Source organism: Lithobates pipiens, unplaced genomic scaffold (genome assembly GCF_037356315.1).
Source record: "Lithobates pipiens isolate NorthernLeopardFrog02 unplaced genomic scaffold, aLitPip1_a1.2 Scaffold_28, whole genome shotgun sequence".
Taxonomy (NCBI): Eukaryota; Metazoa; Chordata; class Amphibia; order Anura; family Ranidae; genus Lithobates; species Lithobates pipiens.
The window spans coordinates 157,859,092-157,883,547 of NW_027507789.1; the positions used below are offsets into that span (position 1 = coordinate 157,859,092).

The 24,456-nt window shown below is 43.4% G+C and overlaps 1 protein-coding gene across 8 annotated transcripts in view; it reads left to right on the forward strand.

Moving 5' to 3' along the window:
• CALCOCO2 (calcium binding and coiled-coil domain 2) overlaps positions 1–24,456 on the forward strand; it is a 209,473-nt gene that overhangs the window by 54,791 nt on the left and 130,226 nt on the right. For all 8 annotated transcript variants that reach the window (XM_077459788.1, XM_077459784.1, XM_077459780.1 and 5 more), the window contains 4 exons: positions 9,142–9,220; positions 13,184–13,320; positions 22,332–22,373; positions 23,856–23,951. In XM_077459788.1, coding sequence (XP_077315914.1) covers positions 9,142–9,220; positions 13,184–13,320; positions 22,332–22,373; positions 23,856–23,951 — 354 coding nt within the window. The remainder of the gene's footprint in view (positions 1–9,141; positions 9,221–13,183; positions 13,321–22,331; positions 22,374–23,855; positions 23,952–24,456) is intronic.

Genomic DNA, 24,456 nt, shown 5'->3' on the forward strand with positions numbered 1-24,456 from the left:
TTAGGTACACCTGTTCAATTGCTTGGTAACACAAATTGCTAATCAGCCAATCACATGGCAGCAACTCAATGCATTTAGACATCTAGACGTGGTAAAGACGACTTTGCTAAAGTTCAAAACGAGCATCAGAATGGGGAAGAAAGGGGATTTAAGTGACTTTGAATGTGGAATGGTTGTTGGTGCCAGACGGGCTGGTCTGAGTATTTCAAAAACTGCTGATCTACTGGGATTACAGAGTAATGGTCCGAAAAAGAGAAAATACCCAGTGAGCGGCAGTTGTGTGGAGGAAAATGCCTTGTTGATGTCAGAGGAGAATGGACAGACTGGTTTGAGATGATAGAAAGGCAACAGTAACTCAAATAACCACTTGTTACAACCAAGGTATGCAGAATACTGTCTCAATGCACAACACATGGAATCTTGAAGTAGATGGGCTACAGCAGCAAAAGACCACACCGTCTACCACTCCTGTCAGCTAAGAACAGGAAACTGAGGCTACAATTCGCTCATCAAAATTGGACAAGAGAAGACTGGAAAAACATTTCCTGGTCTGATGAGTCTCGATTTCAGCTGTGACATTCAGATGTTCGTGTCAGAATTTGGTGTAAAGAACATGAAAGCATGGATCCATCCTGCCTTGTGTCAATGGTTCAGACTGGTGGTGTAATGGTGTGGGGGATATTCTCTTGGCACACTTTGGGCCCCTTAGTACCAATTGAGCATCATTTAACCACTTCCCACCCGGCCAATGCATATATACGGCCGGGTGGGAGCCGTCTAATCCTGATAGGACGTTCAGGAACGTCATTCAGGAGTAGCGGGATCGCGCGCGCGCGCGCCCGCGCAGCGGCGCGATCCCGATGTGCTCGTGTCACCCGGACACGGCACATCTCAGATCGGCAGGAGGGCTCTGTGATTGGCCCTCCTGATCACATGACGGCCGTGTCCAATCACGGCCGTCATGTGATGTAAACAAACAGCCGGTTGCTAGGCAATCGGCTCTCCTCTCCTCACACGGAAGTCACCGCTGAGGAGAGGAGAGCAGAACGCTGCAGCCGGCTGATGATCAGTGAGTATGGGCTGCTTTTTACAGCTTTTTACTCACTGATCATCAGTGTAGTGTAAACACACAACACACCACACAATACAAACACACTCCCCACATATGTCCCCAAAACACACATGTCCCCAAAACATACATGTCCCCAAATAATAAAAACACATGTCCCTAATAATAAAAACATGTCCCCCACATATGTCCCACTAAAATCACATGTCCCAATGATTATCTGCACACATATGTACGTGATCACCTGCACACATATGTACATGATCATTTGCGTACATATGTCCGTGATCACACAAACCAATTATTATACGCTTAACGGAATTTTTTTTACCAAAAACATGTAGCAGAATACATTTTGGCTTAAATTTATGACAAAATTTGATTTTATTGGATTTCTTTTCAAATAGAAAAAAGAAAATATTGTTTTTTTCCAAAATTTCCGCTTTTTTTGCGCTTATATCGCAAAAAAAAAAAAACGGAGTCGTGAATAAATACCACCAAAATAAAGCTCTATTTGTGCGAACAAAATGATAACAATTTCATTTGGGTACAGTGTAGCATGACCGCGCAATTGTCACTGAAAGCGCTAGAAGGGGGGAAGGAAGGGGGTGAAAGTGCCCTGTATTGAAGTGGTTAAAGACCACGGCCTACCTGAGTATTGTTGCTGACCATGTCCATCCCTTTATGACTACAGTGTCCCCTTCTACTAATGGCTCCTTCCAGCAGGATAATGCGCCATGTCACAAAGCTCTAATCATGTGACCACTGGGTTCTTGAACATGACAATGAGGTCACTGTACGCCAATGGCCTCCACAGTCACCAAATCTCATCCAATAGAGCACCTTTGGGATGTGGTGGCACGAGAGAGCCACATCATGGATGTGCAGCCAACAAATTTGCAGCAATTGCGTGATGCTTGCATGTCAATATGGGGGCACCTGAGCAGGTTCGCTTCGGAGCAGTTGCTCTGTGTGTCCATTCACACGTGGTGCGCAGCTGGCCCCATCCCTGCTCTCTTCTCAGCTCACTGGCTGAGATTGACAGTAGCAGGAGCCAATAACTACCGCTGCTGTCTCAACCAATGAGGAGGGAGAGACCCGGGAGAGCTGAGGCTCTCGTGCACATTACTGGATCGAGATGGGGCTCAGGTAAGTTTTAGGGCGAGCCTTGAGCCTTTACAACATCTTTAAACGTACGATAAGTTTAGAAAATGCTACCGACACTGGGATCCATAGAAAAGGCACCCACATGTTTTGAATAAGGAAACACCATTAACCACTTGCTTACTGGCCCCCTAAACCCCCCTCCTGCCCAGACCAGTTTTCAGCTTTCAGTGCTGTCATACAACACTGTACCCAAATGGCATTTTTATATATTTTTTCACACAAACAGAGCATTCATTGGCTGACAGCTGATCACGTGGTAAGGGGTCGGGATTGACCCCTTACTCGGATCCCTGATCAGCAAAGTCTCATAGACTCGCTGATCACAGAGCGTGCCGTGTGTACCCTGCAGGGGGCGCGCAGGCCGCTCGAGCAAGAGAGGACATCTATTAACGCTCTCCCAGCAAAGTAGGTCCATGCTGTAGCCGTCATGTGGCTATAGCGCAGATCTGAAGGGGTTGAAATAGCAATAAACCCCAAAACAATAATTTTAAATATTGTAGCTTACCAATCCTTGCGGTGGCTGCATTTGTTTTCTTTTTTCCTTTATTTCAGATGGAGATCCAGAAAGTAACACACTTTCTGTCTTAGGGTGTTTCCACTCTGGATGGAGGAGCAACAAGGACACACTTGGACAGCACCATTGTCAATCTGGGGAGAGTGTAGTGTTAGATGCACTAATATACATATAATATCCCTCTCCCAGTACAAATCCTCTCTCCCCTTCTAGTACAACCCCCCCCCCCAGCAGAAATCCTCCCCTTTTGCTCAGTTCCTCTTACCAATTCTTCCCCCCCATCACTCCTTACAGCATAAATCCACCCCCAGCACAGATCCCCCCTCCCTCCAGATCATAAGCCCTGAAACAGGTCATAAACCCTGAAACAGGCCTCAAACCAGTGTGGCTGAATACAGGGGGACATTCCTCCTCCTGACTCCTTCTCTTCCTCTTTTACATGCTACACATCAGAGTCAAGATTTATCCTAGCTTCCCTTGGGTCTGATGTGTATTGTTGTTACTGGTATCCATGGGGAGAAATACCAGCTGCTGCAGAGGGGGAGACTGAAGTGCTAAGGTCCCCGAGGCACCCTGCAGGAGATATGGGGCAGGTGCCCTGGGTGCTTGGCACTAGCACGCCCCGCCAGGTGATTTGTGTGGAGCCAAATGCCAATACTTGTTCTGGCACGGGGCTTCGAGCCACAACCAAGATCTGCAGGACCCCTGGGATATTGATGAAATCTCTGAACAGCAGCTGTGCCAAGCGAGTGCCCCCCTGTCATTACTATGTGGCTGGGCAGTCAGTCTGAGGATGTTTCCCTCTGGATCTCTGTTTACAGGAAGACAGAAGATTAAAATACAATTGCAGTTTAGCTGGCGGCTATCCTGGATGCATTATATTTGCCTTAAAGTGTGTAAGCCAGCATTCTTAATGTTTTAGATAAAGTAGGGAAGGGTTAGGAACTCTCTTAGGTTTTTAGTCTGTGTTCCCATTGGGACAATTTATTACAGTTCACTTTATACTTCATTATACAGTTCATTTTTCATCGGTGACATCCACTTTTGCGTGTGTAAACTTGCAAAATAAGTGGTGTTCTTCCACTCCAATGCTTTCTCCTGACACGGCCGCGTCTCAGGGTACTACACTATGGGAGATAATTTTGTCTCACCCTAACATATGTATGAGGGCCTTAAAGGGACTACCACCACCACACATCTGATCTAGGACCAGGCTCATATCGGTTGACCATCACCCAAGGATGTTATTGTAATCAAAAGGCGAAGTTGATTACATAAGAAGGTGAGAGTTCTGTGAGCACATTGGTGTCACAAGGAGGTGGAAGCACACCACTTATATTTGCACGTTTACACACTCAGTTTTCTTCTCTTGAGGAAAGTGGATGTTATCGTTGGAAAATTAACTAATACACTGTCATGGTTATGCAGTAATCTTCCTCTGCATGCTTACCTCTCCTCATGTGTATAGACTAAGAGGCCAACCACTTCCACCTGGTGGTTTTTATAACCTCTCCTCTAAGCGTGGCTCCACCCCAGGCCCTATCAGGGAATCCTATATTAACCTGTGCACTGCAAGCCAGTGGTGCTGATCAACCATTGTGTGTTTGGCTTCCTGTTTCCTACTTGCCGTGTGCTCTATGTTTGTCTCCGTTACCGACCTTGGCGTGTTCTCAATGATTCCTGTCTGCTTGTGACCTTGACCTTTTGGCATGTCCCTGACCATCCCTGTCTGCCTGTGACCCTGAACCTTTGGCGTGTACTCTGTTGTTCCTGTCTGCTGCTTCCTTCTCCTGTAGTCTACTGTGAGTGTGAGCTATGAGACCCTAGGGGCCGCGACCTGGAGCCAGACTGCAGCGAAGTCCATCCTCACCACTGGAGGCTCTGGCGACCACCTGCTGGCTCTTAGACTCCGCGCCCTGGGGAATCTATGCTCCAGCTCCTATTGGGATCTGTGTTAGTGATCCAGTAGACCTGTGTCCTGAATTTCCCTGGGTACAATCCGCAGCAGTCAGTCCTAAGGTCCACTACCTAGTGGTGCACTTCCGACTCCTATGGAGTGCATCTGTCACCTGGTCGCAGATGACCTGACAGTTTGATCAGCCATGGACCCAGCTGATGTGCCGCTATCCGCAGATGATCCGTTTCAGGGCTTAGTTCACAGACTTGAGACCCAAGAATCGCATCAGACCCAGGTGATGCGATTCCTTCAGGATTTGGTATCCCATTTTGAACAGGTTCAGGCCTCATTAGGACCCCCGGTTCAACAACCTCAACCGCTATCTGCTGCTGCACCTATCACATCAGTCGCAGCCACGCATTCATTACAACTACCAGCTCCGGCCCGTTTCTCTGGGGACTCCAAGGCTTGCAGGGGGTTCCTTAGCCAGTGCACAATTCATTTTGAACTTCAGCCCCAAAACTTCCTGTCTAATCGGGCAAAAGTAGCATATATTATATCCCTCCCGTCCGGCGAGGCGCTAGCTTGGGCTAACCCTCTGTGGGAACTGAATGATGCAGTGGTTTCTAACCTGTCTGATTTCTTGAAACTTTTTCGGAATATCTTCAAGGAACCGGGTCGTGTCTCTTCAGCGGCTAGCGCTCTTTTACATCTCTGTCAAGAGTCCGCTTCTGTGGGACAGTATGCTCTTCAGTTCCGTATCCTCACAGCTGAATTGAGCTGGAATAATGAGGCCCTAGTTGCAACCTTTTTACATGGCCTCTCTGATAGAGTGAAGGATGAATTAGCAGGAAGATCCCTTCCTGCTGATCTGGACAGTATCACCTTGTGTAACTAAATTGATATTCGCTTTCAGGAGAGGGCCCTGGAAAAAAGACGCCAGTACTCCTTGTTCTTTAGGCAGTTTGAGCCCCCAGTCCCTTCTCTTCGATCCGAGGAGCACCCCCTGCCTGCTGGGGAACCTATGCAGCTGGGCTGGACCAAGTTATCTCCCCAAGAACGCGCTAGGCGCACAACTCTGGGCCTATGCCTCTATTGTGGGGCCAAAGGTCATTTCCGTGACACTTGTTCTCTTCGTCCGGAAAAACGCTCTGGGCTAATACATCTGGAAGGTGGAGTATTAGACCCTGAAATATCACCATCACCTTCTCGTCTTCTCCTTTCTGTGTTGCTTCAAGTCGGCGCTTCCTCTTGTTCGGTCTCAGCACATCTGGATTCTGGAGCCGCCGCAAATTTCATGGATTGGGAAACTGCATCCTCCCTGAGACTTACCCTTTTGCCCCTTACAACGCCATTGGTGGTCTTGGCGATTGATGGCACTGTTCTCCCAGGGGGCCCTATCCGCTTTCAGACTCTTCCTGTTAAGATGTCAGTAGGAACACTCCACCAGGAGTGGATATCCTTCCTTGTCTTACCTAAGGCTTCATCTCCTATCATATTAGGTCTTCCTTGGTTACGGCTCCATTCTCCACATGTTGACTGGACTGCTGGACAGATCCTGGCTTGGGGTTCCTCCTGTTCCTCTTCCTGCCTACTCAAGGTTACCACAAAAGAGAAACTTCCTGTTGCCACCATCCCAGTATCTTCGGCTCTTCCTGCTGTATATAGCGATCTCTGGGATGTGTCCTGCAATAGTCGGACTGGTGCACTCTCTAGGTCATGTGGCACTCTGGATGAGGGGCCCACCTATGAACCTGAGTCGATCATTCACTCCAGTATGCATAACCATTTACATTTGCCTGTCCCTAATCTCCCTTGGACGCACAGCCAGGCTAACTTGTCTGCAAGTTCCACAGTCGCTATGCCCTGTGATACGATTGAGATGGTCGCTACACCTGACAATACTATTCAGTCGACCTCTGCACCAGTTATGTCCGTCCAGCCCATGCCCAGTGAGCTTCCTGCTTCTTGTTCAGGACCTTCTGTAACCTGGCCTCACCCTACTGCTACTATGCCCGTTCAAACCCGTTTAAGAGGCTCAATCCATCCTTTGGATAGACTGCCTCATTCGGCCAGGTGGGGTTTTCAATCTTTTTCTCAGGGCTCTCTGCATTCTGTTTGTGTTTCAGCTATCCAGCTTGACTCTTGTGACATGTCACCTTCTAACCAACCTGACCTCAGGGAACCACTAACCTCTGCCCAGTCTGGTAGTCCTGTGCTGGATGTCCAGCTCATCTTTAAGGGTCTAGGGGACCCTGCTCAGACTCCTGATGGTCTTCTCATGCCTTTACCCATTCCTAAAAAGCCTTTAGTCCTCAAGTCCTCTCGTCCTCTCCCTACCTCGGTTCCAGTCTCTGAGGATAATCTAAAATATGAGGTTAGTCAAGTTTTGGATTCCCGGCTCCGTAAAGGCATTCTTCAGTACCTCGTACATTGTAAAGGGTTTGGCCCTGAGGAGAGGTCTTGGATCACTGCATTTGAGGGCTTTGCTCCTCCTCTGTTGAGGAGGTTCCATCTGGAGTTTACCTTTAAGCCTGGACCCAGGTGGGGAAGGGGAGGCCTCGTAAGAGGGGGGGGGGGGGGTACTACTGTCATGGTTATGCAGTAATCTTCTTCTGGATGCTTACCTCTCTTCATGTGTTCAGACTAAGAGGCCAGCCACTTCCACCTGGTGGTTTTTATAACCTCTCCTCTAAGCATGGCTGTGCACTGCAAGCCAGCGGTGCTGATCAACCATTGTGTATCCATTGTGTGTTTGGCTTCCTGTTTCCTACTTGCCATGTGCACTATGTTTGTCTCTGTTATAGACCTTGGCATGTTCTCAACGATTCCTGTCTGCTTGTGACCTTGACCTTTTGGCATGTCCCTGACCATCCCTGTCTGCCTGTGACCCTGAACCTTTGGCGTGTACTCTGTTGTTCCTGTCTGCTAGTTGCCCTGACCTCTGCCTTATCCCCTTACTATCCTTATTGTTCCAGCCTGCTGCTTCCATCTCCTGTAGTCTACTGTGAGCGTGATCTGTGAGACCCTAGAGGCCGCAAACTGGAGCCAGACTGCAGCGAAGTCCATCCTCACCACTGGAGGCTCTGGCGAACACCTGCTGGCTCTTAGACTCCGCGTCCTGGGGAATCTATGCTCCAGCTCCTATTGGGATCTGTGTTAGTGATCCAGTAGACCTTTGTCCTGAATCTCCCTGGGTACAATCCGCAGCAGTCAGTCCTAAGGTCCACTACCCAGCGGTGCACTTCCGACTCCTACGGAGTGCATCTGTCACCTGGTCTCAGGTGACCTGACATACACACTTTATCATCACATATGTATTTTGTTATGGACTACACTATTATTATGCACTTGATAGTTTATGAATTGTTTAAGATCTATTTACATTGATACTATTTGAAATTTATGTTATGCTCTATATATAAATTTCCCTATTGTGACACAGAAAGCAAAAAAAAAACAAAAAAGCAAAACAAGACCGATTTACTCTATCCAGGACTAAAAAGAAAATGTTTAGTTATACATATATTTTTGCCTTGTGAAATTCTAGTTCCTTAGCTGTTATACTAAGAATAAGAGTGCAGTTCAAGGAAGTCAGGACTCCTTTATCTGCATACATGTTCCAGATTAGTGACTCAAAGTATTGAAGCAATACGCTCAGATGACGCTCAGGCAAGTATTATTTGCAGACTGAGAAGACATCAGTTACAGTTTCATGCTTCTATCAGAAAATGTTTCCTTTGAAGCCCATCTCCAGGATTCCCACCTACAAGAAGGTGTGAGGGGACTGGACACCATGCAAATAAGTAGCAGGCAAACTTGTCCAGTCTCAGGGGAACATGCATGAGAGCAATGACTATGGTAATAAGTATATTTTTTAAGAAGGCTAATGCCGCGTACACACGATCGGAATTCTCGCCGGAAAAGTCTTGGATGGTTTTTCCGACGGAATTCCGCTCAAGCTTGTGTTGCCTACACGCAGTCACACCAAATTCCGACTGTCAAGAACGTGCTGACGTACAACACTACGACGAGCCACAAAAATGAAGTTCAATGCTTCCGAGCATGCGTCTAATTGTTTCCGACCATGCATCGGAATTTTGTGTGTCGGAATTGCCACAGGCGATTGGAATTTCCGATAGAAACCTTTTCCGTCTGAAAAATTAGAACATGCTCTCAATCTTTTGCTGGCTGAAATTCTGCCAGCAAAAGTACGATGGAGCCTGCACACAGTCATATTTTCCGATGAAAAGCTCTCATCGGTCTTATGCTGGCCGAACTTACGAACGTGTGTACGCGGCATAAGAGGAATACCATATATTCTTGCCAATACATGTGTTAAATTTGAAAGTTTGCCCAGGTTTGAGCTTTAACGTCTGCCTGGATCTTTATGAACAATTTTGTAGATTTTCCTATTTACATGTTTAATCATGCAGCCGTCTGCTATGGATAGATCTAATATTGTTATTTGTTTATGGATTTTTTTTCCTTTAGGTTGGATGGCAAACCACAAAAGAATATTACACGTGGGTTTCATTATCAACAAGTGTGGAAAACCAAGTTCTATTCAAAGGTCAGAATCTTTTCTTAGGAATCTTTGCTAAAACACAGTTTCTCCCCATGTAAACTTCTGGATGATTTCACAGCCACGTAGTGCACTTTATACTCTGCAATCAGATCTCATGCTTCCTCTGATAAAAGATTGCTAGTGTGGCTTATTTTTATTGCTGTGTTCCTTCAGAGAGATTCTACTCCCCCCCCCCCCCATTCCTCATTGAGATAAGAACTGATGCTGCGTACACACAACCAGACTTTTCGTCAGCAAAAGTCAGACGGAACAAATCTGTCGGACAATTCGATCGTGTGTAGGCTCCATCGGACCTTTGCTGTCCAAAACTCTGACGGACTTTAGAAATAGCATGTTTCAATTGTTCGCCCGGACCCAGTTCCTATCGAGATATCTGTTTGTGTGTATGCTAGTCCAACGGACAAAAACAGACTCTAGGCCAGCTATTGGCTACTGGCTATGAACTTCCTTATTCTAGTCCGGTCGTACATCATCATGTTCGAATCCATCGTACTTTGGTGTGCTTGTGTGTGTCCAAGTCTGTTAATTTGGAAAGTCTGTCGGAACTCCACTGAAAGTCCGTCGGGAAGACCGTTGGACCTAGTCCGTCAAAGTCTGGTCATATGTACGCGGCATAAGGGTAAGGTCCCTTTCACATGGCACCTACGCTAAGAGGAATCCCCTTGCTCAGCAGGGGATCTCTCTGCTGATCCTCACTGAGCTGGCAGATGACCAGTCCCCTTTATGCAGAGAGGACAAGGACACAGTTCCACTCACTTCTATGGGCAATCAGATGTGACCACCTGTCCGTTTCCATCTGATACCATCCGATCCAAACCGCCGGACGGATGGGGAATAGGACCACCATCCCTCTTTTTTTTTTGGTGAACAGGATCAGATGGGATGGCAGCTGGTGTCAGCAGACATGTCTGCTGACATCCACTGCTCCATAGAAGAGACTGAAGGGTCCATTCAGATCAACCTGAAAAACTGACAGGTGGACCCGATCAGACAGCCTGTGTGAAAGGGGCCTAGATATACAGGGAAACACACAGTTTCAAAGTGGTAGAGAGAGTCAATGCAAAAAGGGCCTTTAGGTGCTTTGATTGGCAGAGGCATCCGTTGTTTTTGTTCAAAGGATAGGCACGAGTCGTCTGTTTTAGTAAAACTTCCAATTACTTTACTTCACGGTATTATTTGGTGAAATAAACGAATGGCAGGTAAGTCGTGCCTATCCTTTGAACAACCACATTGGGCGCCTCTGCCAATCAAAGGGCCCTTTCTGATTTTTTTTCTACCACTTCGTTCTCCCACCTGAGAACTCCCAAAGAGCACCCAGGATGGGAATGACCGAGGCACACTGACCCTGCGTAGAGACAGGTTTTCCCCACCCGTGCACTAGGAAGGCCGCGTTTTCCCCCTTAGCTGAGTGACCACAGCCTCAACAGTTGTAAGTGCTTTTTAACCTTTTTTCCTTTTTTTATGGTGGAAGCACTGCATTCTTGTTTTTGAATTATTCTACTACAGTATAAGAGCTCTCCTGTCTCCCTCTCTTTTCTTTTTCGGTTGAAAATCTGAGCTTTACCAGGAACCCCTGTAGAGATCCTTCGGTCCACGTTTTACCACCACACCCCAGACTTTACACAGTTTAAAAACACATTTTAGTAGAATTGTGAAAGGGTAAAAATTGCTATTTCTGCAAGGGAATGTTTTGCCTGACTTCCTGCCCTAGCAATATCCTTTCAAGACAGGAAATTTGAATAAATCTCAATAGGTGTACAGATGGCAAAAAAATAAAAGCTGACAGGTGTTCTACCTCACTACAATTCTCTCACGCTCTTAAAAATGCACTCCTTTTGAGCTTGTTAAATCTTCTTGTTGCAAATAACCTTGAAGTATATTTGTTAAATGTGTTCCTAGGATTATGTAGGGCATTTTTTCTGCAGCACAGAAACTTTGAGCAGTACAGAATGATAGAAGAGAAGGCCACAAGCCTATTTAATAACAAATGTGAGAGTTTGCAGAATCTGATTGTCATATATCATATGGGATTCGGTTCTAACCCTTTCCTACTCTATTCAGGTAAGCTTAGTTCTGGCTGCAGTTGAAATGTAGCATTAGCACAGCCTTTCTCAACCTTTTCAACATGGAAGAGAGAAAGGGTAAAGGGCCACAAGGCCCTAATTTGTACTTTACAGGCAAAATGGACAATGCTATAGTATAAAAATATATTTTATTAACAATAAGTCATATCAAACAGGTCAAGTAAAAAATAATTAAAAACATACAATAAGCATATGATAGTAATGAGTATCTAGTGTTAACAAGAGAGTTGACACCAAATAAATGACAGTGAGCCCCTGTGTGTCAACGCATTTTGCTTCTTCAGGACACACTTGGGGGTAGTTGAAAAAATCAGGTCTCACTTGTCAACAGTTTCTATGTTGGCAAGTGAGACCTGTTCTTTTCAACTACCCCAAGTGTGTCCTGTCAAAGCAGGGGCTCACTGTCGTTTATTTGGTGTCAACTCTCTTGTTTACACTAGATACTTATTAATATTATATGCCTATTGAATGTTTTTAATTATTTTTTACTTGACCTGTTTGATATGACTTATTGTTAATAAAATATATTGTTGTACTATATATTTGTCCATTTTGCCTGTAAAGTCCGAATTAGGGCCTTGTGGCCCTTTACCCTTTCTCTCTTCCAACCAAGTTCATACGGATGTGGCTTTAAATTTTTGCTTTTCAACATGGAGGAACCCTTGAAAAAACTTTCAGTTTTGTACCTAATAAAAAAGTTTGTAAACAAAAAAAGAAAAAACTTTCAGTTCTCAGGCAACCCCTGCTAATAATTACTATTCAATTCATGCCACATTCCTGTGATGGTCAGTAGGAAGAATGCTTCTTACAATCGTGGCCAGTGGGAATAATCTCACCCTTACAGAAAGCTAAAAAATAATTGTTGTCAGCGGTTACTCATCTACATAGAAATATAGAAGCATAGAAAAGTGAGGGCAGAAAAAAGACTGGTCCCTCGAGTCTACTCTTTCCCGTTGGTGATCCCTTTGGTGAAGCATCCTAGAATTCTATTCACTAAGCACACTGCCTGGTCACACTATTTGCTCATTTTGCAATCATCTTAAATAACTACCCCCACATAGTTTTCCTCTGTAGTGCTGGCCAAAACTGTACCCCCAATGTTGTACTCTCTCAGGGGATTCTTTTTCCCTAGGTGCATTATTTTACGTTTAGAAACATTGAAGGGCACTTTATACTACTTTGATCAGTCTTTCAGCAATGCCAAATCATGTTCCATATGTTACAGAAACCTCCTGGGATATTAACCCTATTACACGCCTTTGTGTCTTCAGCAAAAAGACATACCTAGACAGGACCCAGTATGGAGCCTTGTGGTACTAGTGACTGTTCTCTCTCCGAATGAACCCCCTTTAAAACCAAACTCTGGTATCTATCCTTTAGCCAACTGCATATCCACTGAGCCACCCAAGGCTTAAGTCCTATCTTGTACAACTTTTGTATTAGATCATTATGTGAAACTGTATCAAATACCTTGCTGAAATCAAGATACTGTATGCTATGTCCACAGCACCACCCTGGTCCAAAACATCTGAGAAGCAGAAGTTGCTCATTGCTCAAGGAACCCCTACCAACCTGTGGGGGAACTCTAGGGTTCCACAGAACCCTGGTTGAGAAAGACTGCATGAGCAGATCATCACTAACAGATTTTACTTTGTGTTTGGTGTTACTCTTTCACAGCAAGGAAAACTGTTTCATAGATATTCAAAGTTATAGGTGGTGAAAAGAAACTTTTTCAACAGAAGCCATCAGATGCATGCTGTAGCTTTATATATCTTGTATTCCAGTTTTGTGTAAATTTAGCTTGACCATCTTTAATAGAATCTCTGTTAAAGCCCAGATAGTAACATGAGGACCTCTCTTGCAGCCTATTATCTGCCCAAGGATGATGAACACTATCAGTTCTGCTATGTGGACCAGAATGGAGATGTTCGAGGAGTCAGCATCCCTTTCCAGTTTAGGGAGGATGATGAGGAAAATGAAATTGTGATCGTGGCAACAGTGGTTTGTTTTCAACTTTTAAAACGAGTTATACATGTCATACACGCGACAAATAATCAGTCTTTGGGCTTCAGAATACAGTATGCATTCAGTTTCTTCCGAGTTGCTTTATTGTGCTTTTGAGTTGTTCAAAGAATAGCTTTTATATGCTTTGAGGTGAGTTTGCATTCACATTGACTTGTATGGGAAAGAAGAGAACTTGGACCATAACAAAAGTCTGTGCACATGAACCCATCAGACTTAGCAAGCATTTAGATAGAGAAGACCAGCAGTTTTCTTGAAGACATGTAGGCTCCCTTCAAAAGTCTTCTGGGAGCAGTAAGTACAAACTTGAGTACGGTAAGGCAATCTATAGTGTTAGACAAGCTTTAGCAAGCTTTGACAGCCATAAAATCTTGCAAAATGCTTTCTAAAAGCTTGTTTGAAGCTACAGCTGTTGACCACTTGAGTCCCAGGTGCCCTTTTAAAATGTTGTTGGGATAGTAGCTGTTAATTCAAAGTATGTTCTAGGTCTTGTGTTGACAGGTTTTTATTCTCTTCAAGTGGGTTTTGCATTCCTATACATGTCAATGTGAACACAAAACCCATTTAACCAGTTCCAACCAAGGCTAATTCTGACATTTCTCTCCTACATGTAAAAATCTGTATTTGTTTACTAGAAAAATACTTAGAACCCCCAAAATGATATATATGTTTTTTTTAGCAAAGACCATAAAGCAGGGTTTCTCAACCTTTTATCAGTTAAGACACCCTTTAAAATGATGCTCAATCTCGAGGCACCCCATTCTAAAATGCAAAATACTAAACTAATAGTTAAGCATAACACGCCAAGATCCACACATGTCGGACAGCCAATATGATTTATTCTTCCAGAGGAAATACACCTTTGCACAATGGTACTCCCTCATTTAACAAATCTGTCCCCAGTGCTGATGTGCAGCCACCCAATACTCTCCTTTTCAACCAATGACATCACTGGTTCTTAAGGCGCTGGCAGCTGGAAGGTTGTAATGGTGCACAATGAAAATCCGTGCATAAACAAAAGACAGGCTTGATCCACCCAGTGCCTTGTACACAATTTTTCTGCAATTTTTAGGCATTTTGTCAAGGCACACCCGAAGGCACCCTGGTTAAAAAAGGTAGCCCTAGAGAATAAAATGATGGCTGTTGCAATTTTGGATGTTACACTGTATTTGCGCAGCGATTTTTCAAACACAATTTTTTGGGAAAAAATACAATTTAATTATTTTTTTGCACACAAAAACACTATATAATACCCATTTTGTTAAAATATAAAAGATGATCTTACATCGAGTAAATATATCTCTAACATGTCATTCTTTAAAAATTGCCTAAGTCTGTGGAACAATGCCAAACTACAGTACCTAAAAATCTCTATTAGCAATGATTTAAAGGCCTTTACATGTTACCAGTTTAGAGTTACATAGAAGGTCTAGAGATAGTACCTCACTTGTGTGGTGCAATCAGTGTTTATATATGTGTACCGGACTTGCGTATGCACTCTCGTTTACGCGTAAGCACAGGGGGCGGGGGCACTTTACTTTTTTTTTAATTATCTGTTTTATACAGGCATACCCCATCTTTAAGTACACAATGGGGTTTATTTACTAAAGCTGGAAAGTGAAAAATCTGGCTCATGTCTGCATAGAAACCAATGAGCTTCTATTCCACAAGAAATCCGCCTTACCCCCTGATTGGACCAATCCTAGATTACTTATGCCAGACATGCAGACAAACCTCAATCTCTTCCACACCAGGACCATTGACCCCAATAAAATTAAACCCCGATTTCCCCCCGGGAATGCATGACCGCTACCTGTCCGAGAACTGGCCAGGTGAACATATCAGAACACACCAACTCTATCACCAACTATCGATTAAGATGGAACGGCCACTGATACCCCCATGGAAATACCTGCTCCTCGCACACTAAAATCTATAGATAAAGGCTCGCAGTGTTCAAGACAGCTAACGCCCTTTGAAAGACTATGCATACAACAGACACCCCAGTCCCACCTAATCTCTCTAACGCATAATCTTATTTTTGCCAACGTTAAAGCCGGTGACAGCCTAGCTTGCAAAAAATGGAAGAGGGATCTCTCTGTCCCAATCTCGGAAGAGAATTGGGAACAAATCTTTTTAAACATACACAAGGGATCAGAAAACTGTATAAGAGCTCTCTCAAAAGGCCACAGCCGCGCTAAATGGTATATGTAAGTACACCAGACAAACGCTATCAGGAAAAGGTGTCGCCGCCCCTATGTCTCACAGACCCAGAGGAGTGTGAGATATAGCAAGAAGAAAATTAAATAAGGAAGGGAGAGGCCTAGGCGCTACCTATCATAGCTAAATAAAATATGTGTATAAACCCTATATATGTGAGCAGAGTAGAAAAAATTCCAGGTAAGTAATAGTTATCACCACACACAGGAGGTCACAGTGAAAGATTTTGTAGAAGATGTTTCTTATAGAGTTATATCCAAAGCGGGCTACACAGAGGTACTAGGGGTAGGTGACTCTAACGAGAAGGAAAACAATTGTGCCTAAATTCTACATAAACGTGTGGCCAGTGAATGAAAAATAAAAATATTAATAAGAATTCCAAAAATAGAAGTAAAAGTTCTCCAGTACTGGCTAAACCATGTGTATGTGCCACTATAAAATCATAAGTGTATATAAATACCAGAATGTGACTGTGCTCAATATACCATAGATACAATGTATATATATAAAAATATATAAAAGTGATTATATATGTGCAAGCAACTGTGCAGCAAATATAAACATGTACAGCAGATAATATATATTATGTGCAAAAATAGCAGTCGGTGTGCACTAGTGTGCAAAAATGCAAAAAATTCCAAAAAAGCTCTTATATAAAAAGCCCCTTTAAAAAATTTGTGCACAAAGGATGTGCAAAGGATGTGCAGAGAAAGTGCAGAAAAAATACAGAAAAGGTGCAGAGAAAGTGCGGGGGTTATACTGAATACATGATTAGATTACTAAGAACGTCCTACACGGACAATGAAAACAGTCCTTTAGAAACGCTGGGAGGGGGAATTGGGTGAGGAGCTCCCCCTTGAGACCTGGCAGGGGGTGTGGCGCCAGGCAGCCAAATCCTCTCTGTGTACATTGTACAAAGAGAATTTCTACAAAATTATTTTCTTCTGGTACCAGACCCCGGATATTCTCCACAGGATATACCCCTCTACCTCGGATCGCTGCTGGCGATGTCTGAGGGAGCGGGGCTCCCTGTTCCATATCTACTGGGCCTGTCCCCTGATTGCCCCATACTGGCTTACGACTCGTGAGCTGCTCCAGCGTCTATTCGACGTTCCCGTACCCCACTCCCCCAAATTTTTCTTGATGGGCCTGTCCCAACCCGCTCTGACTAGGCCGGGCCGGAAGCTCCTTAGGCACATCCTGACAGCGGCCCGCTGCCTGATAGCCCTTAACTGGAAGAATCCATTACCCCCGTCTAGGGAGGCCCTTTACTCCAGGATCAAGGACGTTGAGCTCATGGAGAAGATGACTGCCAGGGTGAGGGACAGGCTTGAAGAGCATGACTTGGTCTGGGGGAGATGGCGGCTGCTGGAGGATTGATGGTGAACCGGTGTGGACATGGTGAAGTGGACCGTTGGCACTCTATTTCCTTTTCTCTGTCTTTCCCTCTTTCTTCCCTTCTCTCTCCTCTTTTCTCCTCCACTCTTCTCGTTCATACTACTGATGGTCCTTGTTTTGTTTTAAGTTTGGAATGTAAGCTACGCAGCAGACCCCGGGTGGCCTCTCGGTTTCCAGCACGGATAACTGACTCTTGGTGTCTTCCGTCCTGCTGTGCACCCTGGGTCGGTTGGTCTGATCCCGCTGTATTTCCCGGTACTGTACTTTTCTGCACTGCCCACTTACGTTGGGCCTCCTGTGTTTTGGAAGCCATGTTACTATTGCTGTATGCCTGCACTACTACTTTTGTTATGCGACCACGAAAACTTAATAAATTGTTATTTGAAAAGAAAACAGTCCTTTAGAGGAGCACAAAGCAAAACAGTCCAAAATAGATACAGTCCAAGTAAAATTTCAAAATCTTCCAGTGGGTGCAGATAAAAGTGACTGGTGCTCAAACATGAAGAAATTCAGGTGACTTCCGTGCTCGCCCCCTCAGGTCCCCACTCACCAAAACTCTGTGCCCACACGGGGCGGTCAAGCCTTCAGTATTGCACGGTGCAGGATCTGATTATTCCACGGGTAGGCACGTCCGAAGGGGGCACATCCAGCGGGCCTTCACTCTCCAACTGTATCACCTTCCTTGGTGCGTGGACTAGTTTTTGCTCAACAGGTAGTACTGTGCCAGGGGATCTTCAGAAAGATAATAATAGTGAAAGGGATCTCATAGTGCAGTATCTTCAGACTTTCAAAAAAAATTTTTAAAAATATGCTCAAAAAAATCCGCTCAAAAAAATATTTTTATCCAAAAGTTTTTTTATTACGCCAACAAAAATCAAAAAATAAAAATATATATATATGACAAAAATATATAACAAAATATAATAATAATAAGAAAGCTTATTAAAAGAACTTGTTTAAAAAACAGCAACAACAAAAACAGAAAGCACGAAGCAGAAAATAAATAAAAATATATATATTATCAGTATAACCCCCGCACTTTCTCTGCACCTTTTCTGTATTTTTCTGCACTTTCTCTGAACATTCTTTGCACATCCTTTGTGCACACATTTTTTAAAGGGGCTTTTTATATAAGAGCTTTTTTGGAATTTTTTGCATTTTTGCACACTAGTGCACACCGACTGCTATTTTTGCACATAATATATATTATTTGCTGTACATGTTTATATTTGCTGCACAGTTGCTTGCACATATATAATCACTTTTATATATATACATTGTATCTATGGTATATTGAGCACAGTCACATTCTGGTATTTATATACACTTATGATTTTATAGTGGCACGTACACATGGTTTAGCCAGTACTGGAGAACTTTTACTTCTATTTTTGGAATTCTTATTAATATTTTTATTTTTCATTCACTGGCCACACGTTTATGTAGAATTTGGGCACAATTGTTTTCCTTCTCGTTAGAGTCACCTACCCCTAGTACCTCTGTGTAGCCCGCTTTGGATATAACTCTATAAGAAACATCTTCTACAAAATCTTTCACTGTGACCTCCTGTGTGTGGTAACTATTACTTACCTGGAATTTTTTCTACTCTGCTCACATATATAGGGTTTATACACATATTTTATTTAGCTATGATAGGTAGCGCCTAGGCCTCTCCCTTCCTTATTTAATTTTCTTCATACACAAGGGATCGATTAACGTGAATACCCAAGAAAATGGATACAAAATACAATCCAGATGGTACCGCACACCGGCCCTCCTAAACAAATTTAACCCAAATGTCCCCGACGACTGCTGGAGATGCCAGGAGGCAAAAGGCACCCTGCTCCACGTCTGGTGGGCCAGTACTTCCCTACAAACATTTTGGAAAGAAGTTCATCGCATCACCTCCAGAGTCACCTCCCTAAACATGACATTCTCCCCAGCCCAAATCCTCCTTCACCACTCGCCACTACCACACAAAGTATATCATAAAATCATTAGCAATGCATATGATTAATGCAGCTAAACAGTGTATCCCACTTCACTGGAAATCGTCGCAAACACCCTCACTTAAAGAATGGTTCGCCAAAATCAGGAAAATTGCTGATATGGAAAAACTCATACATGACACCCCAACCGAATTCAGTAAAAAATGGGCTGGCTGGAGGCACTACAAAACAACGCTTGAATATGACAAAATAACAAATTCTCCCACCTAACCTAATAAAGGAGACTAAGAGGGGGAGGGGGGAAGAGGAGAAAAAAAAAACAACAACAAAAAAAAAACAGCCTAATCTACCTGCTGAAGACCTCCTCTCCCGTTGAAATATTAAAATGCTATAACATCTGGGTTTTACACTTACCTCACGCTCAACCTACCAGCTGGATCTATGGTATACCTGCTCAAGCGCTGATAAATGGGAGCCAGAGACAATACCCCCTCCCACTCCTTCCCTACCCCCCCACCTCACCTTCTCCATCCCAACCTCGGTACCCCCATACCCCAATCCCTCAACTGCCCAAAAGATCAGCCTACTCATCAGTTTCACTATTCCACCCTACATATGACCATACAAACATCGCCCTAAGTACAGGTTACAGAACACGAGATAATAGATTTACTATCTCCACATAGCTCTTACTGTTAATCTCTAACAAACGTCAGTACACAGTGAACACTGCACCATCCCCTAGCAAACAAATTCTCCTTTCTGGATTTCAATCCCTACCTAAGACCAACCCCACCAGTCAGCAGAGATGTAACTGTAGAACAGATGTGGAAGACTAAGTGCACCTTTAATGTTTATTTGCTGTTCATGATTCCTGTACTTATATCGGTATTGTAATCTGTTTTATAAAAGAAAATACATTTTGTGAGCTTCTAACCTCAGCTTGTTCAATTAAGATTTTGTAAAATTGGTTTCTATGCAGAAGTGAGCCTGATTTTGCACTTTCCAGCTTTAGTAAATAAACCCCACTGTGTACTTAAAAGTGGGGTATGCCTGTATAAAACTTTTTTTACACTGTCTCTAACTTTTTTTTAAAATCAGCATTATTGCTTTCATAAGGAATGGACAAAATGTGAAAGCATAGGCTGTAACAGGTCCTCTTTATGGAGAGATCTGGGGTCTATTAGACCCCAAATCTCTCTTCTGGGCTCAAATGAAGCCGATCAGACACAAATCGTTCTGATTGGCTGCTTCCCTGGCTGGTAAAGGCAGGGTAAATAAAGAACCAAAACCAGAAGTAGAGAAATCCTTGTCGCTTCTCGTTTCTAGGGTCACTGAGAGGGAGGAACAACATCAGTTCCTCTCTTTGTAGTGCCGCCGTTGCTGCCGGGCTCCGCGATCTGATGGCAGTGCCCAGGAAAGGCAGTGGTGGGAAGGGGGGACCACCATTCCCACACCAGCAGAATTGATCCACTGGCTGTTCAGCCACTTGAATCACTTCTGCCTAAAAGAGAATCGACAGCTGAAAATTTTCATACTGGGATGATGGCCACTTCAACTCGAGGAAGTCATATGAAGCCAAGGAGGCCAACTGCGGGTCAAAAGCACCTGTCAAATTCTGAGTGATCCCAGAAGCATTACTAACTGTACCTCCAAATGGCACGGTAGCACTAGGAAATTCATAAGGACTGCTGTATTATGGACCATTAAAAATCACCTTTTAACACGTCCTGGTAGCCTGCGCCAATGCTGCCCTCTTCAGAGTGGGAAATCTTTATAGCAAACAAAGAAATCAAAATAATGCAAAGGCCTAGGGCATTACCAGATAAAACTATATTCAAGAGATGACAAGTAATGAATGCATACTCAGAAAAACCAAAGGCGATTACAGCAGTAAAAACTAGACCCAAATGACAGGGTAGCCCTCATAAGATTACGTATAAAAATGGCTCTAGCATCCCTGAGACTTGCCAGCTAATGCATTTAAAGGAACAAACCATCTTAATCAGAGCAAGGCCAGTCAATGTCATATCCTAAATACTAATATGAAGAGATGTGACATTGACTTGATTTGCTCTGATGAAGAGGGTTCATCCCTTGAAACACTTTAGCTGGTGAGTCTTTGTAATGCCAGAGGCTACCTGGTCACTTAGGCCTGTTTTTTACTGCTGTACTAGCCTTCAGCATTTGTGAGCATTCATTAATTTTCTAAACTTGAATAAAGTTTTATCTGGTAATGCATTAGGCCTTCGTGCCCTTTTGATGTCTTTGTGTGTTTGACATTGCCAACTGATACCAGAGTGATGTAATTGACACAAACCCACATCCCATTGGCATCAGCCCTTACAATGGCACTTGGACTTAGTGGATCATGGCAGATAATTTGGCAACAGATACACCACCACTGGATGGTACTGTGGGTGTATAAGAAGTGATAAAAGGTGCCACGTCCTATACAGAAATGTAAATTAATCAGAGGAAAACATGGACTTTTTAGGCACGAATATATTAAAAAAACACTTTTATTAGTAACAAATTAACAAAATAAATGTAAAAACATATACAGTACAGACTTATAAAAGTGGTAAACAGCACATCCAGCCCTATCCGCTGGGCCCGGGTCAGTGCACGTATGGCCACTGGGATGTTCCCTTGGTAGAGTGGGAGCAAAATACAATTTCTAAAGATACAAGCTCAACATGTTTCACGAATAACGCTTCTTCGGGAGCTTATCAATGTTTTTCACTAACCAGATAGAGAAAACAATAGTAAATATACAAACAAGAAAAAAAAGTGTTGTCAAACATAATAAATACATTTTGTTAATAGGAGATAAACGTATATTCAAAATCACCAAGCCAGGAGCAGGCATGTAGCCATAGGGTGTGGAAAGATGTGGGGATACACCCAGTATCCAAAGGTAAAATGGTACACCTGATACCTAATAAACAGGTAGTGCGTAGAGAGAATGCAATAGAGTTCTGGCAGCTTAAGCACTGGAAACACTGCTGGCTATCAATGACAGTAGGCACTGACAGTAAGCATGACAGATCACTCCAAAAGAGCATTTGTAGCAGAGCACTAGAAACAAGTGATGTGATGTCACCTGTGATGTCATGGTTCAAAACACATGAAACCACCTTTTCTTTCTTTGTTGTTCTCTACACTTAACAGTAGCTGGAAATAAAAGACAAGCTCCATGTTACCTCCAATAGCACATTCTAGCAGTAGCTATTACAAACATATTGTACAATACATGGTGGAATGTGCTCAAAAGTGGTGCTCAAAAGGTGTTCCTTCGAGCACTATCATTTGTAAGTGCAGCTTGTTTATTGTAATATCCATTGAATACCCTCCATAAAGGTCCTTAGTCTTTCACAGCTGCTGCTATCCTAATCCGTTGCTTTTCTATTTTAATTTTAGGAGGAAATCGAAAACGTGAATGAGGAGAACAAAAAGCTTAAGGTACCACTACTTCAAAAGTGAAAATGTCAGGCCATAAATGGATAAAAGCAAGCAAAGGGCCACAGTTTGGGGACCACTACTCTGGAGTGTGTACTGTACTAGCCTAACTACTAAGCTCTTCTGACAGGTTGTGCCGCATAATCCTCTGGGTTGGCCATGCCTCTCCTCCAGCACACAGAAAGTGATTGACAGCCTTAACTGTGCTGGTTTCCATAGGAGACTGCGTAGAGGGGGTTGTATAGATTCCCTCCACTCAGGTCTCTGATTACACTCAGCTCTATGCTGTACAGTGCATGACATCAGACCCCTACACCCTGCCTTCTAGAGCAGGGGTCTCCAAGCTTCCTAAATAAAGGGCCAGTTTACTGTCTGTCAGACTTTACGAAATAGGGGGTTTGTGGTGTTACAAGTTTTTAGCAAAAGAAGTTAGCCAACCCACATCCCTAAATTGTATACTAAATCACAAGAATTGAGTTTCCTCTAATTGGGACTTTAGATGAGAGGCTACTTCAGTTAAAAAGTCCCAGTTAGAGGAAACTCAATGCTTGTGATTTAGTATTCAGACTTTATGAGGGCCAGACAGTGGTCAGTAGGAGCAGAAAGTCCTGACGTCAGTGGAAATAAATAATGCCCCATTGTTGGTTTAAGCGGGAGTAATTGTGTCCCATCATTGGTATCATTGTACTTCATCGTTGGTGTCAGTGGGAGGAATTGTGCCCCATCGTTGATGTCAGTGGGAGGAATTGTGCCCCGTCAGTGGATGAAATGGGGCTGAATAAAAGCAGGCATCTGGCCCCCGGGCTGCGGTTTGGAGACCACCACTCTAGAGCTTAGAAATGTTGTGTTAAATGTGTGCTTTAGGAGGCTGTAAAGAAGAGGGGGCTGCAGATAAACAGGTACAACTTATGTAGGAGAATTTGTTTTCTCGCTGTATAACACCTAAGGCTAGTCACTTCAGTGGTATATATAAGGGTTTACAGCCATTTAAATATGTTATCCACCTTGTTTTCCTTAAAGACTTTTTCTGATTTTAGTTTTGGATAGTGTAGCAAATAATTTTTTGCCGTCTGTGTCCTATTGGGAAGATTTCCCTTCACTTCCAGTGCTAGAATAGCAACAGAAGTGAGAGGAAGTGAGACAGTTGTTACTTGAACAGTTAAACAGTTCCCCTCACTTTCTGTACTGGTGACAACTCAAAAAAATTGGATTTCCCATCACTTTCTGTCCTGGTGATAATGTTTACCGGGACAAATAGAGAGGGTGATCCTACCCAGCAGGGGCACAGAAAGCAATGAAAAGGAGTCCTAACCCTTTGCTACTCCATCCAAACCTATAAAATAATGCCTATTTATACATTTTTAATTAACCAATCGCAAAGCTGAAAAATCAAACAGGGTATCTGATGAAAACATGCATAAGCAGGGGCTACTTTCAATGATACTGTATTATATAATGTATAATTCTCTTTTTGTTTTCTTGAAGAAAATAATTCAGGATCAGGCTGAGAGGATGAAGACCGTAGAGACTCAGTTACAGACTGCAACAGAGAAGGACAACAGAATAGAGAAGGAAAATATGGTATCTCTATAATGTCTATACCTTCGTATTAAGCGCATGCATAAACAGTTTACCCTGAATTCCTGAGGAGTAAACATGAATATAATATGAACAATTTGAAATACTAATATATATATATATATATATATATATATATATATATATATTTATGGCTGAAGCCCTATGACCGATACGTATCCGAACAATACAAACTTATCATGAGATACCCTATATGAAATGGACCTGAAAGTGTGCCCTGGTCTAATGGACGGTATACCAAAATAAGGGGGCATACCCAGTAATTAGAAATGAATGTGTTTGAAGAGAAATGTTTTGATAAATGCCCTAAAAAAGGGGATGGGAGGGTGGGTATTGCGCACAGGAAACCGACAAAGACCACAGGCGAGTGGGCTGGTTAAATACCCCCCGGGCTCCTCCCATAAATTCAGGCCACCATACTGGCCTTCTTACTTATGGCTGAAGCCCTATGACCGATACGTATCCGAACAATACAAACTTATCATGA